At 38.3% G+C, this 16,561-nt stretch overlaps 1 protein-coding gene across 2 annotated transcripts in view; it reads left to right on the top strand.

The window, feature by feature from the left end:
- ARL13B (ADP ribosylation factor like GTPase 13B) overlaps window positions 1-16,561 on the top strand; it is a 90,734-nt gene that overhangs the window by 11,181 nt on the left and 62,992 nt on the right. The window contains exons 2-3 of one of the 2 annotated variants that reach the window (XM_010590392.3): window positions 4,282-4,348; window positions 12,638-12,887. In XM_010590392.3, coding sequence (XP_010588694.1) covers window positions 4,294-4,348; window positions 12,638-12,887 — 305 coding nt within the window. In that variant the 5' untranslated portion in view covers window positions 4,282-4,293. Of the gene's footprint in view, window positions 1-4,277; window positions 4,349-12,637; window positions 12,888-16,561 lie in introns of both variants that reach the window. The other variant, XM_010590391.3, reaches the window with a different exon arrangement.

Raw genomic sequence — 16,561 nt, 5'->3', positions numbered from 1 at the left:
TAGTTCAAGTCCCAAGAAGCAGAGGTCAGAGAAGAGACAGCTGCTGGATCCAGAACAAGCCAATGACCTTTACAGGGCAAGCAGGAAGGAAGTAGGTGGCAGAAGGTGGACAGATGAAGGCTGAGGGGGTGGTGAGGCGCCACAGGCCCCACCCCTGCTGGTACACTCAGCAGATTCCATCATGGGGGTGATCACATATCAGATTTAAACGGGAAAGTGATCACATTATGCAACTGCCAAAAGACTGAGAATCATGGCTCAGTCAAGTTGTCACACAATCTTAACCATCACACTATTTTATTAATTTTTTCAATTTGAAAGGCTAATTGCATTTGGTAAGTTATAAGACTAAAAGACTTAGATAATCTTCCATCTTTCTATTGCCATACAGTATCTCAACCAACAGTTCCTAATCAGTAATAATTTACTGTATTTTTAAAAGCTGTAATGACATCTACATTTTAACATGTATTAAATAGACTGTACGTCGTTATTGTTTTCACAGTTGTATATGATTTGAGAGGGGATAGATGTTGACCTTTTAAACCCATTCTATTCTGAAAGTATAAATTTAATTCTTTGTTATCAAGCATTGCAGTGAATCATGCTGTGATTTTTATTCATATTGCTAATGTCCTGTTTATTCATTAAAGCTTTAATTACTTCAAATATTTAATTAAAGCCATTTTTTCAAGTACATGGCATAATAATCTTAAAAATTAAGTATTGGCAAGGGTAGTCAAAGTAAAAATAGAAATCTAGAGAAACTTATGTTTTGCCAGTCTCAGCATGGTTATAATTTTCCAAAGTGATTTTCGCCTTTGAAGGACTTTTCTTTGTTTGAACCTAATATCCTGCAAAAAAAAAAAAAAAAAAAGGAACACTTTTAAGGTAAAAGCTAACATCCTTAAGTAGCTTTAAGGGCAGTGTTTCAAAATGGGTAGTAGTAATTATTTGGGAGTGTTTTTATTGTTGTTTAATTGAGATCTTGACGAGAATGGAGAAAAATAAAAAGCAAAACTTAACATGACTCCTGTGTAATAAAGAAGGAGGTGCCATTTCACTTAAAAATAGCATATTTGGGATTTTTTTTTCTTTGCTTGGGGTCAGAAAGAATATGAAAAGGTTCCATGTTGTTTCTAGTACCGGCTGACCCACCTGATGTATATTTTATATTTGTGGTACAGCCTTCCATGATGTCTAGAGTAGGTTCTGTCCGCCCGCTGTGTCTTCCTGTGGCTGTCTGTGCTTGCCCTCACAACAGTCATCGCACTTTACTGTAATTACCTCTCTAATGCCTATTTTTTTTTGCTAGTTTCTAAGGTTTATGAAGTTTAGGAATTATGGATGTTTGTCTGCCACTGTATAACCCAGTGCCGTTGAGTCCTACAGGGTCGCTATGAGCCACTGTATAAGAGGTGTCTGATAAGTAGTTCTTGAATAAATGATCCAAAGAAGCAGAAAACAGAAATTTGTTCCCAAAAGTAATGGTTCTGGTTCATGGTGATATTTGAAACACTATTAATCTTGAAATGCATTGTAAGTCATTAAAGAGTAATTTAATTAGCTTTACTATTAAGATTATTTTAGTCATATTCATTTTAAGTCTAGTAACTTGAATTACCTATAATATTTATTTTAAATGATACATTATCCATGTTTTCTGGGTAGTCATTTACTATATCTTGTTTAGGAAAATAGTTTATACTTAAATTTTCTTTGAAATTTAGTTAGTAATTATTAATACTTCAAACAGAATAATGAAGTTATACTCTAAATATCTCACAGCTGACTTAATAAGTAAATTTATATTTTTCAAAGTTGATGACGAAGGTAAAATTTCCACGTGGATAGAAGTATCTAGACCTCACATACTACCTCATCTTCTTAAATTCATAATTTGCCTGTGGATCCCTTGGACGTCCCCACTGAGCCTGACGCTGGCACACTGGGGATGGGCCCGGGATGCTGCTTGTTGCTGCTTGCTCTTTTCTGGAACTGATGCAAATGGAGGTATATTTCAGTTCATCACCCTAGAGGGTAAGGGATGGTTAAAACATTTAGACAAGACGAAGGTTCCTCGGTAACAAAGGAAATTTATGTGGAGAGTAAATTCATTTCACTCACATGAAAGCTGAAGTCCTTACCATGACGTGTCCCCTAACGTGTCTCTAACCTCTGGTTCTTCTGCTCTGCCCCTTTCTTACTCAGCTTCACCACACTGGCCTCCTTACCGGCACGTGGACATTCCTGTATGCTCCTGCCTTAGTGACTTTGCACCAGCCGTTCTCTCTTGCCTCAGATACTTCCATGATTAACTCTCCCTTTGAAGACTTTGCTCACATTTCACCTTTTCAATGAGGCCTTTGCTGACCAGTCTGTATAAAGCTGCAACTTGCTCACATTTCCACTCTTGGTCCCCTTTCCTCTGCTGTACACTATTTTTTTTTTTTTTCCGTAGAACATAATCACCTACTTAATCACATACTACATGACTTACGGAAACCCTGGTGGCATTGTGGTTAAGAGCTATGGCTGCTAACCAAAAGGTTGGCGGTTCGAATCCAGCTGGAGTTCCTTGGAAACCCTATGGGGCACTTCTACTCTGTCCTGTAGGGTCACTGTGAGTTGGAATCAACTTGATGGTAGTAGATTTGGCTTTTTGGCTTTTTGGCTTTATATGACTTATAATTTACTTATAAGTCATTATCATTATTACCTGTCTCGCACCTCTAGGATCTAAGAATGTAAGGGCAGAGTTTCTTTGTGTGTCTGTTTTTGATTTTTGTTTCTTCTCCCTTTTTTCTTTTTTCAAATGTATAGCTCAAGTTCCTAGAACAGTGTCTGGCATACAGAAGATGATCAGTAATTATTTTGTTTAATAAATGAAGAATTTGTCTTTTGCAAGACTGAGTTTGTTCTTCCTCAACTTGTGACCCATAACTGGACTGCCTTACACTCTCACCTCTGGCCTTTCTCTTTCTTGTATGGACGGCCTCTCTGAATACCTCTGGAATCAAAACATAAAAAAGGCCAGATGCAAGAGAGCCAGGTCTAGAACACTCATCCTGCCATCCAGGTTTTTTTTTTTTAACCATTCTTGGGCTGATCACCAATGAGGAATGACTGCCTTTGGCAGAAAACCTACCTTACGCTGTGGTCTTAACTGAACAACTGTTTCAGAAAATAACATCTAATTACACTGACTTTCTATATTCCCAAGGAAATTCTAGCTCCCAGATCATGTTGGTTATGAACTGCTCACCTCTCCTGTATTTTACAAAGATTCAGCCTAGAACAGAAATGAACTTTTACCAGCTGATTTAATGATGGACTGAAGTGCCAAGCCAATAAAATAAAAAACCAAACCTGTTACTGTGGAGTCAATTCCGACTTACAGCGATCCTGTAGGACAGAATAGAACTGCCCCATAGGGTTTCCAAGGAGCGGCTGGTGGATTTGAACTGCTGACCTTTTGGTTAGCAGCCAGGTTCTAAACCATTGTACCACCAGGCTCTGTCAAGTTAATAGGACCAGTATATAAGTTTTCTCCTTTATACCTGTCCTAGGTTCAAGATGTCCCTAGGAGTCGGGTGACATAAGTTCTGGTTCATACTCTCTCTCTGTGTCGTTGGACGAATGGCTTCCCCGGGCTTATGTTTCTTCAGTTGTAAAATTGAACCAGACCGTATCTGTGGAGTTTAGCTATATCATCAGAAACATATTAAACTTTATAATTATTGGAATTCTCTTCCAAAATATGTTAGCGCTTATGTTAATGGTCATGATACTACATTGAAGATTTATATCTGGTAAGGTGCTGCATAACTAAAAACATTGAGTTGAGCACACCAGTAGTTCCTAGGACCTGGCAAGAATTATTTCATGTAATCACTCGATAAACAGATTTCAGATAGTCTGTTAGGAATTTGGTTACCGAAAAAATAAAATCTTCTGCCATGATAGTTAACTTGGGGTAGAATATCTTTTTCTCTCTTCTTTACTTTATTTCTTCTTTATTCTTTGGATTGTCTTTTTTACCATTTTCCTTCATTTGCTTGTTGAACAAAAGGATAGCAGTTTAAAGGTATTTTTCATGAATTTTGCCTTATGAATCTGTATTGTATTCATCATTGTACCCCTAGCATCCAGCAGATTGCTGTGTATCTCATACGTAGGTGCTTCTTAAATGTTGCTTGAATGAATGAAATGGCTTTTATTTTTCCCTAGTACTACATTAACCCAAAAAGTGATTTTTACATTTTTATTATTTTAAGAAAGGTGACCCTTGTGATGGTGGGACTTGATAATGCTGGTAAAACTGCAACAGCAAAGGGAATCCAAGGAGGTAAGTTCAGAATATTTCTGTGCTTTCTAAATTCTGTTACATTATTCTCAATTATTTACGTATCTATTTTTAAATTGCTTTATTATATTATCTTTGGGTACAGATAGTGTGCTTGGCCCTGTACTCCATTACCTGACATATGTTAGTGTGCTTGTGACTAATATGACACCTAAGCTCTGGCTTGGCAGTCGTGGCCTATTGGCATGTTGCAGAACTGAGTGTGTTTCAGACACAGAGGCTCTCTGAGGCGCGGGTCAGCTAATAGGGATCACATCTGCGCTCTAGCCCAGAAAACCAAACCCAGTGCCGTCGAGTTGATTCCGACTCATGGCGACCCTGTAGCCCACAGGAAGGGGAAAACTAAAGAAAGAACTGCATGTCCCTGTCTTTCAGGACTCCCGGCTTCTCCTTACGTGCTGTTAGCCAGAATTCAATCACATGGCCACACCTAGATACAGGGGAGGTAGAAGCAAGGTCAGCCAACACGGCTGTCTTAGCGTCTGATGCTCTTTTTCAACTTTAAGTAGTACGTTAAAAATAAGTGTCTGTGCTATTAAAGGGTTTTGTATCATATGCATTACATCTAATTGGCTATATTTATTTAGTCTTCTTAACTTAATGCTTTGTACTATTATGTAATAGTGACCATGCTAGTGAGTTTGTTAGCACTCAGAGGATGTAATAGCAGCCAGGCATCTTAAGGGTATGAATTGAGAGAAAACCTACCATATGTTTCTGAAAACTGATGATTACAACAAGATATCATGCATATCAAATAGGGGTTTTTATGTATGGAAATGTATGAAATAAAAAGAACTCAGTGTGATGGAAAAGTATTTTGTTACTCCTAAATTCTACCATGTAATGTTAGATGTAAATTACATAGTGTTGTCTGTGGATTCTTCTAAAGCCTTTTTAGCCCTTCTTACATTGTCTCCTAAATTATATCCTTGCTGAATCATCTAAATTAGGAATCAGCAAACTTGTTCTGTAAAGAAGTCCTCACAGATCATATGGTTTCTGCCCCAGTGACGCAACTCTGATGTCGTAGTGCAAAAGTAGCTGTAGGCAGTATGTAAACAAATGAGCATGACTGTGTTCCAGTGACACTATTTATGGACACTGAAATTTGAATTTCATGTAATTTCCATTTGTTAGGAATTTTGATTCTTCTGTTGACTTTTTTTCTCAATTATTTAAAAATGTAAAACACATTCCTAAGGTGCCAGATTTGGCCTGTCAACCATAGTGTACAGACCTCTGGTCCAAACTTCCCTTTTCCACTCGTTCAGAGTTTTGCGTTCTAGGAAGCAGACACCTAAGAATCTGCTAGTCAAACCCTGTGATTTGCTGCGTGTACTTTGAACGTCTTTGCTCAGTTAGGCCGCTTCCCTTCTGTCTCCACCCCGCGTGCCCGGCTCTGAGTCTCAGAGATGTTCCAGGTGTCACATCGTGAACAACAAGTCAAGCCTTCTTTCAACTTTGAGCTCTTCTCTAGCTTTGTTTCTGTGCTTCACTTCCTATTTACTCTTCAGCCTACTTCAATGAATGACTTCGTCCCTTAATTTTTTTTTTTTTTTTTTAAAGATTCCAGTTTTATAGAAGTACTTGAAGTTCCCCAAATTAGGCATTTTCATGCCTTTGGCTTTTTGTTATGCTGTCTTCACTTGTCTTACTAGGGAGGATATCTGCTTTATTTTTTAAGAACTCATTTTATAGTCTCCCCTGTGAAGTCTTTTCTGATCCCTCACTGTCCCAAACCATTGCTACCACCATCAGCAGAATTGCTACTCCCTCCTTTTTGTATCACTGTTTAATTGCATTTTTCACTCTCTACCACTCCAGACTGTGAATTCCCTAATAGGAATTTTACTTATTTTGGTGTCCCAGTTCTTTGGACCATGAAAACATTCTTCCCATGGCTTCTACTCTTCCAATTACTTCTAGTTCTTTATTCATCTCCCTATCTTTTTTTCCCTAATGCCTGCCTTATTGCCATTTATTGTCTAATTTATTGCCATTGCCTAAATCCAGACTCCCAATGTCTTTCACCTATAATATGATAGCTCGTTAATCTAAGGATACCTTCCCTACCATGAACTTCACTTCTTTCAATCAGCTTCTCTTCTTCATGGCTGTCAAAATGATAGCATTAGTTGGATATGGGTTCAGCTGCTCTAACAGAGACCTAAAATAGCAATGACTAAAACAAGATAGAATTTTATTTCTCTCTCATAACTGTCTAGGCAGAAGTAATATAGGGCTGTATAGCATGGTGTTAGGGAATGAAACTCCTTCTCCTATGTGTTTGGCCATCCCTAGAATCCTCTTCACTTACTTGGTCTAATGTACCTAGCACACCACTACATGTACATTCCAGCTGGAAGGAAGAGCATGAAGTCTAAAAGAACATGAACTGAAAGCTGCTGCATTACTTCAGTCCACATGTCATTGGGTAGGACCAGTGGTATCTTTGAAGCTAGCTTCTACTGGCTCCTACCAACTCATATCAGCAACCATCATTTCTTCCCAACTCTGTGTTCAAGTAGCCATGGTATTCATACCTTGGAAACTGGCAGACACTACATGTCAGGGCTTCTGTCCTACCCTCACAGAGAGCTGTTATCAGACATGCACCAACACACCTATTAAGAGTCTATTCTTGTGGACACCCCTAGCTTCCATGGAGTCTGGGAGTTGCAGCCTTTATCCTAAACAACCATTTCCCCAGCTAAAATATCCAGGATTCTATGACCATCCAGTAGCATTTCTTACCTGGAAACTATTGTTATTTGGGTGAGAAAATTCTTTGTGTGGATTGGACCCTCACATTGTTGAATATTGAGCATATAGTGGATGCCCTGGCCATCATGACAGCCCAGAATGCCCCATGTTCAAATAGCTGCCTTCCCTGTTAGAGTTTGTATTTGAGGTTACATGGTTTTTATAGGCTACTTTGTGCTGCATAGCTTTGGGAATCCAGGGATTGTGTTAGTGTCCAACATTCACAGGATTTTTCAGACCAGGCTTAATTACTTTTTTAGCAGTGTGGATCATTAAAAAATCTTAGTAGGCTCCTAGTCAGTAGCATAAGGTAACTACAGCCAAGAAGCTGTAGTTTATGGGATGAAAAACTTTGAGCTAGTTTTACTACCCTCTGTGCTATGCAGGTCTACTCTGTCCTATAGGGTTGCTATGAGTTGGAATCGACTAGACTGCAGTAGGTTTAGTGTTTTTTTTTTTTGTGTGTGTGCGCCCTGCCAGTCACTGTTTGTCTTAATTTAATGGCAGCCACCTTGGAGCCATCTAAAACAGTAGTCTGGCTCCTGTTGTCTGGCTGAGAGCTGGGAGAAGTTGAGAAAGGCCAATGGTACCTAGTAATGCTCCATCTTTAGAATCACCTCTTATCTCTGCTTCAGTTTTGTGATGTAGAAACAATTGGCATTTTCAACTCTGATACATACCAAAGTACAGTTTATAGGCCACAGGGAGAGAGTTCCTCCCTTCTAGAGCTATATTTCTTTCCGTTTCTTCTTGCAAACTGTCTAGCTTTAGCCTGAATTTATGCATCTCTTATAGGACTTTGAAAAGGGCAGCTAAAATAGCCAACATTCGGAATTTAACAGCTATTTTCTCTAGAATCGTATGCTTAATTGACCCGTGTTCTGCCTTCCGTAGTGTCACAGGCTACAGTTTCACCAAATGGTTTGCTATGACACAAACAAGAGTAGCTGGTTTTCTAGCTTGTAATATCAGTGTTATCGTTTGTTGCATGACTGGCAATTGAATAATATATGTTTTAGTTCTACTACAGAGAATACTCCTACTTCCAGATTTCAAATTCTACTTCAGATCTCACATTTGCATTCCAGCCCACAGGAGGGAGGAGAGAAAGGAAGGGAGGGCATACTCCTTTCCTGTCCATCCAATCAAAAGAATAATGAGTGAGAAGAAGAATTACTCTTTGTCTTTTGGGGCATGACCCAAAAGTTGGAAACAGTAGTTCCCCTCTTATCTCATTGGCCAGAATTCAGTCACACGGTCACTGTAGTTAACAAAGGAGACTGGGAAATATCCTTATTCTGATGGTACAGTAGTTAAGCACTATGGCTGCTAACCAAGAGGTCAGCAGTTCGGATCCACCAGCTGCTCCTTGGAAACCCTTTGGGGGCAGTCAGTTCTAGTCTGTTGTGTAGAGTCACTATGAGTTGAAATTGACTTGACAGCAGTGGGTTTTTTTTTTTTTTTTTTTAAGCACCCAGCTAAAAATTGCGTGTTCTAATTTCTTAGAAGAAGTGTATGATATTGGTGAAGTAAAGGTGTATCTGATTTCCTCATGGTGATCTTTGAAAAAAAATAGTAGTATTTATTTCATTATTGTTTAAAACCCTTCTGTGGCTTCTCATCCACTGTAGGTTATAGATAAAGCTCCAGAGCAGGGCTTACAAGGCTTTGCATCTGCTTTATCTTCAGTCTTGTCTCCTGTTTGTCCTGCTCCACCCACTTCCCTTCTGCATTATAATAGAGCATAGCCAATTAGTTGTGGTGCCAGTGGTATGCACATCCATGCCAGTCTCCTTTGCATTTGCTGTTCACTCTGCTGCAGTATCGTTATCTCCACCTCGTCCACCTGAAAAACACGCATTTTCCAGGAAGCTGCCTTCTCCAGGAAAGCTATGATGCTCTTTGTCATAGACTCGGTTATTCTGTTTCTTGACTTTCTTCTCATAGTACTTAGTCAATTCTTTTCTTACCATGTCTTCACTATATTGTAATTATTTGTTTATATATGTTTCCCCTGTAAACTAAGAGCTCTATAAGATCAAAAGCTGGATTTTATTAATCATTGTATTTCTATAACCCTGCAGAGTGCTTAGTGTATGACAGATGTTGAATAAATAGTTATTGATCCTGTATTTGCATTTTATCTTGCACTTTATAGAAATTGTATCTTACTGGAAATGCTTTACTGAAATCATCAGGATTAGTGATCATATGTCTTTGTATCCCTGGTTCTTGCATAATGCCTGCTCTATAATAAACCCTTAATAAGTTATGAGGGTGAATGAATGGATAAGTAGATGGAAGGAAAGAAAGAAGGGTGGATGATGGACAGCAGCTTCACCTGTTTTAGCGATCTGGTGTTGTGGTCTTAAGCCACTGTATGACTTATGCTGGGTGCTGAGAATGCAAAGACATGACCCCAGGTGTTGGGAAGGTATAGGAATTATGAAGACCAACGAGAAGACAGCATGTTATTATAGAAGGTACAGGTGTTAAGATGGAGGTTTGTTTCACTAACTAGGAGCACTTAAACATACTGGAATTAGAGAAGGAATCGTCGGGGAAGGATTGTATCTGAATATTTAATCTTGCATCTTGAAACTCGGAATCATGAGTATGAACCAAGGGAAAGGGTAGAAGGTTAGGGGAAGTGTTTTATGTATCAAAAGAGGTAGGCTTTTGAAATCCTGAGGGCCTGGATATAAGTCCTGACTCTGCCTACCATATAACCTTGAAAAAATGACTTAATCTGAATCAGTGTACTGGAAATATTGTCATGATATTATCTGTGCTTACAGTGGTCTCTCTACCTAGAATGTTCTTTTCCCTTCTCTGATACTACCATGTAACTTTTAAGACGTCGCTCAATTTCACTTCTTCTCTGAGGTCTTTCTAGACCATAACTTGCCCCTTGCCTCTCTTCACCCTTTCCGTGTTTAATGCCTTCACACTATCCTCTAGAGAGTTTTTTAAAGAATGTGTACATTCTGTCTGATTTCCACTAATATTCTTTCTCTCTGTATTGTACCATATGTCTTCTTAAGGACAGCAGATATTCATCTTTATATTCCAGTGCCTACCAAAGTCCTGGTACAGAGTAGGTTTTCAGTACATGTTAGTACCTTTTTTTTTTTTCTAGTTTAATATAGTTGATTTATTTTCACTGAAGATTTCCTTGGGGCACCTTGCAAATCACACTCATACAACTGCCTGTTTTATCTATAGAAACCATTCTGACCAGGACTAGAGCCACATGTTCAAATGTCTAGTATAGTCCTCTTCCTGGAAAAGCAAGCCTGTCACCACTAATAATTGCCTGTTCATCCCTGTAGATAATTAAGGTCGTAGTGACAGAATGTGATGTGTAACGGCTCCATGAACTTTTAGGGAGCTGTGTAAACTGTACTAAGGTGTTTGCTTAAAGAGAGTGATGCCTTAGAGGTCTGTTCCTCAGTAACATCTAAGCCTAACAGCAAGTATTTTTCAAATTCATGTTTGTAATAGCAATTTTTTTCTTTGTGGAACTGAAAAGGCCCTCTATACCAGTGTTGTCCAGTAGAACTTTCCACAGTGATGGAAATGTCCTGTATCAGCTCTGAGAGTACACCCAGTAGCCACATGTGGCTTTTAGCACTTGAAATGTGGCTAGTGCAACTGAGGAACTGAATTTTTTATTTTATTCAATTTTAGTCAAATTTAATTTTGAAAGCTACATGTGGTTTGTGGCTACTGTGTGGACTCTGTAGCGCTAAACAAAACCCTTTCATTCTCTTTATATCATAGGCATCAAACGTGAAACTTGAACCCTTTTTCCTTATAACCCTTGAGTAATCAGATTCTATTACTCTTACATGAATTCTCATTTTCTATCCTTTCCTTTTTTATTTTGATACCTTATCAGGATTGTTTCAGTGCCCTCTCACTTCCAGTTGGTTCTAGAGATTGTTGCAGGGTGAATCCTAATAAAACACCTCTTCAGTAACCTTAGTCATGTCATTGATCTAAAATGCTTTCATTGACTTCCCGTTCTTTGTCTTTGGATCTCTCTCCAGTTTAGCTTCAGTCTGCATTCAGAAGCTTGTGGGTTTGCTCCAGTCACAGTGCTCAACTTGCTTGTACTTCCTTGCCTTTGCCATTCCCCTTACTTAAGTTACTCTTTTGCCTGTTTAAATCCTGTCTTTAAGGCCTAAGTACCATCTCCTCTCTCAAATCTTTCTTGACCCTCTGTTGATCTTTTTAATCCATTTACTTATTGCCATTACCCCTCCTTGGCAGTTACAGTCATATACATTCTGAATTACCTTTTTGGGTGTTGTTATATACAGGAGTATAAAAAAAAAAAAAAAACTCAATTGTAAATCTGTTTAAACATCCAAAACATGTCGCTATAGAAACAATGAGATCTCTTTATGTTTGCAAGCTACCCTCAAAAGTCTCTTCATTTCAATTGTAGCTTTAATTTAGCTAATTAAAAAAGAGTAGTCTTAACTTTTTGTAGCTTCTCCTATTCTTTGATTCTTCAGAACTCTCTTATTTTTTAAATGTTCAAGGTTTTTATTATAACACCATGGAAGTTGTAATAGTCCTAGGGATGGCTGTGATAGTAAAGGGCTAAGATTTTTATTGTTTCGAACTTGGCGAGAAGTAGCCTTTAGGGCAGGGGTTCATTCATTTATTCATTCGACAGAGTATTTATTATATCCCTACTGTGCACTAGGCAGAAGGAGCCCTGGTGGCACAATGGTTAAGCACTCACGGCTAGCAGAAGGGTCTGTGGTTTGAACCCACCAGTTTCTCCACAAGAGAAAAGTACCTGGTGACCTGCTCCCATAAATATCACAGCCTCGGAAACCCTATGGGGCAAGTCTACTCTGTCACATGGGATCACTTTGAGTTGGAATTGACTTGATGGCACACAACAACAACAACATGTGCTAGGTGAAGTCCCTGGGTAGTGTAGACAGTTGATATACTCAGCTGCTAACTGAAAGGTTGGAGGTTTGAGTCCACCTGGAGGTGCCTTGAAAGAAAGCTTGGTGATCTGCATATGAAAAATCAGTCATTGAAAATCCTGTGGAGCACATTTGTACTCTGACACACATGAGATCTCCATGAGCTGGAATTGGCTGGATTGCCAAAAAAAAAAAAAAGACCCCAAAACTGGTATACATTATTGTAGGTGCTATTTTATGGTTATATCAGTAACTACAGAAAACAGTGAATTCTAGTTGGATATTTTATAATATTTATTCTCCCCCAACCAATATCCCAATGTAATGCTTGTTATGTAAGCAAACAATAAACATCCCACTTGGTACTAAAATACAATTGAATAACATTTTTAATTCCATTCAAGTTATACAGTTAAAAAAGCAAACAATAAACATCCCACTTGGTACTAAAATACAATTGAATAACATTTTTAATTCCATTCAAGTTATACAGTTAAATAGATGCTATTAACATAAAGCCTAAAGATTGTTTCTTTTGTGTCATTTGAAATAGAGCACCCTGAAGATGTAGCTCCTACCGTTGGATTTTCCAAAATTGACCTTAGGCAAGGAAAATTTGAAGTCACCATCTTTGACTTGGGAGGTGGAAAGAGAATTCGGGGAATCTGGAAGAATTACTATGCTGAATCCTATGGAGTAATATTTGTTGTGGACTCCAGTGATGAAGAGAGAATGGAAGAGACAAAAGAGACAATGTCGGAAGTCCTGAGACACCCCAGGATATCGGGAAAGCCTATACTGGTGTAAGTAGTGATGGTGTCACTGTACACACGGGGCAGTGGCATTAGCCAGTGAAGACATTTACTTAAGTTACAAAATACTGAACAAGTCAAAATAGTTACCATGAGTATAATAAAAAGTATGCAGCTAACTGGGAATTGTTAATATGCTGAGGTCCTGTTGTAATACTGTCTGTAGGGATGAAGGGTTGAGACAGTATTATGAACAATGCTTATAATTAGATCTTCTGGGTACTTAAATATAAACTGTTCATTTTGTTGCCAATGTACTTTTTTTAAATCACATTTTGCATTCTGAAATAGTCTATTAACAGAGTTCTTGAACATTTTAAATATTTTTTCCCATTTTAATAACTTATTTATGCTTTGCTTTTGTTCTTATTTTCTTGAAGAGTATTGTTGCCTGAAGTATATTTAAATGGTTTATTTTTCAAATTCAGTTCTCAGTTTTCATTTCTGTATTTTCATGTTGAACATGTGCTCTGTGTCATTATTAACTTGGCTGTATACTTACACCAGGTGCCTAGACCAAAAACCAAAACCAAACCCACTGCCGTCGAGTCGATTCCGACTCATAGCGACCGTATAGCTGGACATTTTTTAAAAAACTAAGCCTTTTTTGTACTCACAGTATTTATGCATAATAAACACTAGATGGTGCTATAACTGTGAGACCTGGTAAAGTGAAAGTAGTTTAAAATATGTGTTTATATTGCTCTTAAACTTGAAATAAGTTCTTTTTTTTTCTTGTCCTTTTCCTCACATTCTTGTGATTAAGTACTTAAGGGGGGCAAATCATTAATGTATTATGTGGTTAGATGAGAATTGGAAGCAAAGCTTTTCAGTGATCTTCGGTAGTAAATGAACATTTTTAAATGAGGCAGATTGGAAACCCTGACTACAGATGGTAAAGCTCTGTTGAATTGTTTATTGGTAAAACTTACCCTGTTTCATTTTTATAAATTGAATCAATCAGAGAGAAATTATGAGGTTTGTATGTTCTCACCTTTATGGAATCTGAAAGAAAACTTTAATAGAACTATATAAGAAAGTGAACTTTGTTGAACCCCCCCTTACGCTAAAGTATTCTCTCCAGATATTTAAGCAGAGAGTCAATGGCTTCTAGATGAAATTAAAAAGCATTGATGACTCACAGTCATTTAAAAAATAAATTCTGTGTGCTTTTTAAAACTTAATATTAATTTATTTATTCTTTTCATTCTTTCATGCATTAATTTAGCAAATATTTATGGAACACCCACTTTGTGCCAGGCGTTGTTCTGATGATGGGGATGCATTAGGAAGCAAAACAAGAAAAGCCCGTATGTGACCTCATGAACTTTTTTGGGGGTGAGGCACTCAATGAATATAATAAAAATTATATCCTAATTTGTCGTTATTAGTTGTCAGGTCAGCCCTGTCTCACGGTGACCCCATGTACAACAGAACGAAATGTAGCCCAGTCCTATGCCATCTTCACAAGTGTTAGTATGCTTGAGTCCATTGTTGTGGCCACTGTGTATTTTGAATCTTGCCTTCAGTCTAGGGGCTTCCTATATTGGACACTATTTTGTTGTGCTCCGTAGGGTTTTCACTGGCTAATTTTCAGAAGCAGATTGCCAGGTTTTAATCTGTCTTAATCTGGAAGTTCTGCTGAAACCTGTCCACCATGGGTGACCCTGCTGGTGTTTGAAATATCAGTAGCATAGCTTCTAGTGTCATATCAACATGCAAGCCATCATAGTATGACACACTAACAAACGGGTGGTAGATACTGTACATTAGGCGATAGGTATATGAAAAAAAATTAAGCAGGTAAAAGAGTATCAGGAGTGCCTGTGATGGTGGCAGTGGCAAGGACATGTTACTCTCATAGTCAGGATAATGATAGTAGATCTTATTGAGAAGATGACGCTTGAGGCTAGGGAGTCAGTCAAGCAGGTTCCTATCTGGGGAAAGGTCTGAGGCGGGGGGCATGCAAGTGATTAGTGACTACGCTGATTACCCAAATAACTCTTGGCAAGATACCTACTTTTCGTTCTGTCAGCTGTCTCAGCTAGGAAATTGCCTGAATTGTTGTTAGCCACCTTGGAGTCAATTTCAGCTCATAGCAAAACAAAACAAAACAAAACAAAACTACAACTACATCTAGGGCGATTGCTTCACCACTGTAATCTCATTGTAAGTGAGAATGCATAAAGACATGAGAATTATTTATGACGATATAGTAAGTTTATGAAATAGAGAGCGGTTTGCCATTTGATCAGTTTTTCTCAAGGGAGAATTACAGCTGTAGAATTTTTATTAATAATAGAGGTACACTCCTTTTTGAAGTAAATGTGCTTTAAAAAATATAAAGTGTGCGAGAGGTACGCATTCTTTTTTTTTAAATTTTATTGTGCTTTAGATGAAGGGTTACAGAGCAAATTAGTTTCGCATTAATTAATACACATATTGTTTTGTGACATTGGTTGCCAAGCCTGTGACATGTCAACCCTCTCCCTTTCTCAGCCTTGGGTTCTCTATTACCAGCTTTCCTGTTCCCTCCTGCCTTCTCATCCTTGCCCCTGGGCTGGTGTGCCCATTTAGTTTCGTATACATGGCTGAGTTACATGTGTTGTTGCTTGTTTTATGGGCCTGTCTAATCTTTGGCTGAAGGGTGAACCTCAGGAGTCACATTCTTAATAATTTAGAAAATATAGGAAATAATGAGTTAAAAAATCGTTCATCTGCCATCCAGAGCCAGTGATTGCTGACATTTTCATGAATGTCCTGTGTATGTTTTTGTAAAACAGGTAATGTTTGCAGTGTTCATATAACCTATGAAATTTTGTAACCACCCTTTTTTCTATTATAAACAAACCCCTCTTGAATATCTGCCCAAGATCCATATTTGGAAGTTCTCTTGTTTACCTTTTTCTCTCTGGCCTACAATTAATTATTCTTACTGTCTTAATATCTCTCGGGTCTGTTCGCTACTCTCTGTCCCATTGATGTTACCTCAGTTCAGCCCCTCTTCACATCTCTCCTGCGTTACTGATAACGACTGTTTCCTAACCAGTCTTCCCGCCTACCCTCTAGACTCTTCTCTACATTGCTGGCAGGAGCTCTTTTCTTTGTTTGATGTTTTTTTTTTTTTTTTAATTGTAAAACAGTTACGTACTTCTTATAACACATGAAACAATGCAAGACTATGTAAAGAATAGGGAGCTTTTTTTAAAAAATGCAAATTTGGAAATTTTACTATTTCTCTGCTTACAGTCCCTTCAGGTCCCTTCATAGCTTTCAGCATGAAGTGCCACCTCTTTAATATGACGTCCAAGGCTCTTCACGATCTGCTTCTTCAATCTCTTGTTTTTCTACTTCCTTTTTGCTCTTGCCTGTTCAAGCCTTAAACATGCTGCTACCTTCTGCCTGGAGTGTCCATTCCTCAACTTTTTATGTGGCTAATTTCTACCACATAACCTGATAGATAATGCCTCTGATTTCAGATCAGAAGATTAAGAATTCGAGTCCCTGTGTGGTCGCTACTGGGAACTTTAGAAGGAGCCCTGGTGACGCAGTAGTTAAGCACTCAGCTGCTAACTGAAAGGTTGGCATTGGGAACCTACCAGCTGCTCCTTGGAAGAAAGATGTGGCAACTGCTTCCGTAAATATCACATCCTAAGAAACCCTAT

Source organism: Loxodonta africana, chromosome 20, assembly GCF_030014295.1.
Source record: "Loxodonta africana isolate mLoxAfr1 chromosome 20, mLoxAfr1.hap2, whole genome shotgun sequence".
NCBI classification, from domain to species: Eukaryota; Metazoa; Chordata; class Mammalia; order Proboscidea; family Elephantidae; genus Loxodonta; species Loxodonta africana.
Note: the sequence above shows the minus strand (reverse complement) of the source record. Positions and strands in the feature narration are given on the sequence as shown.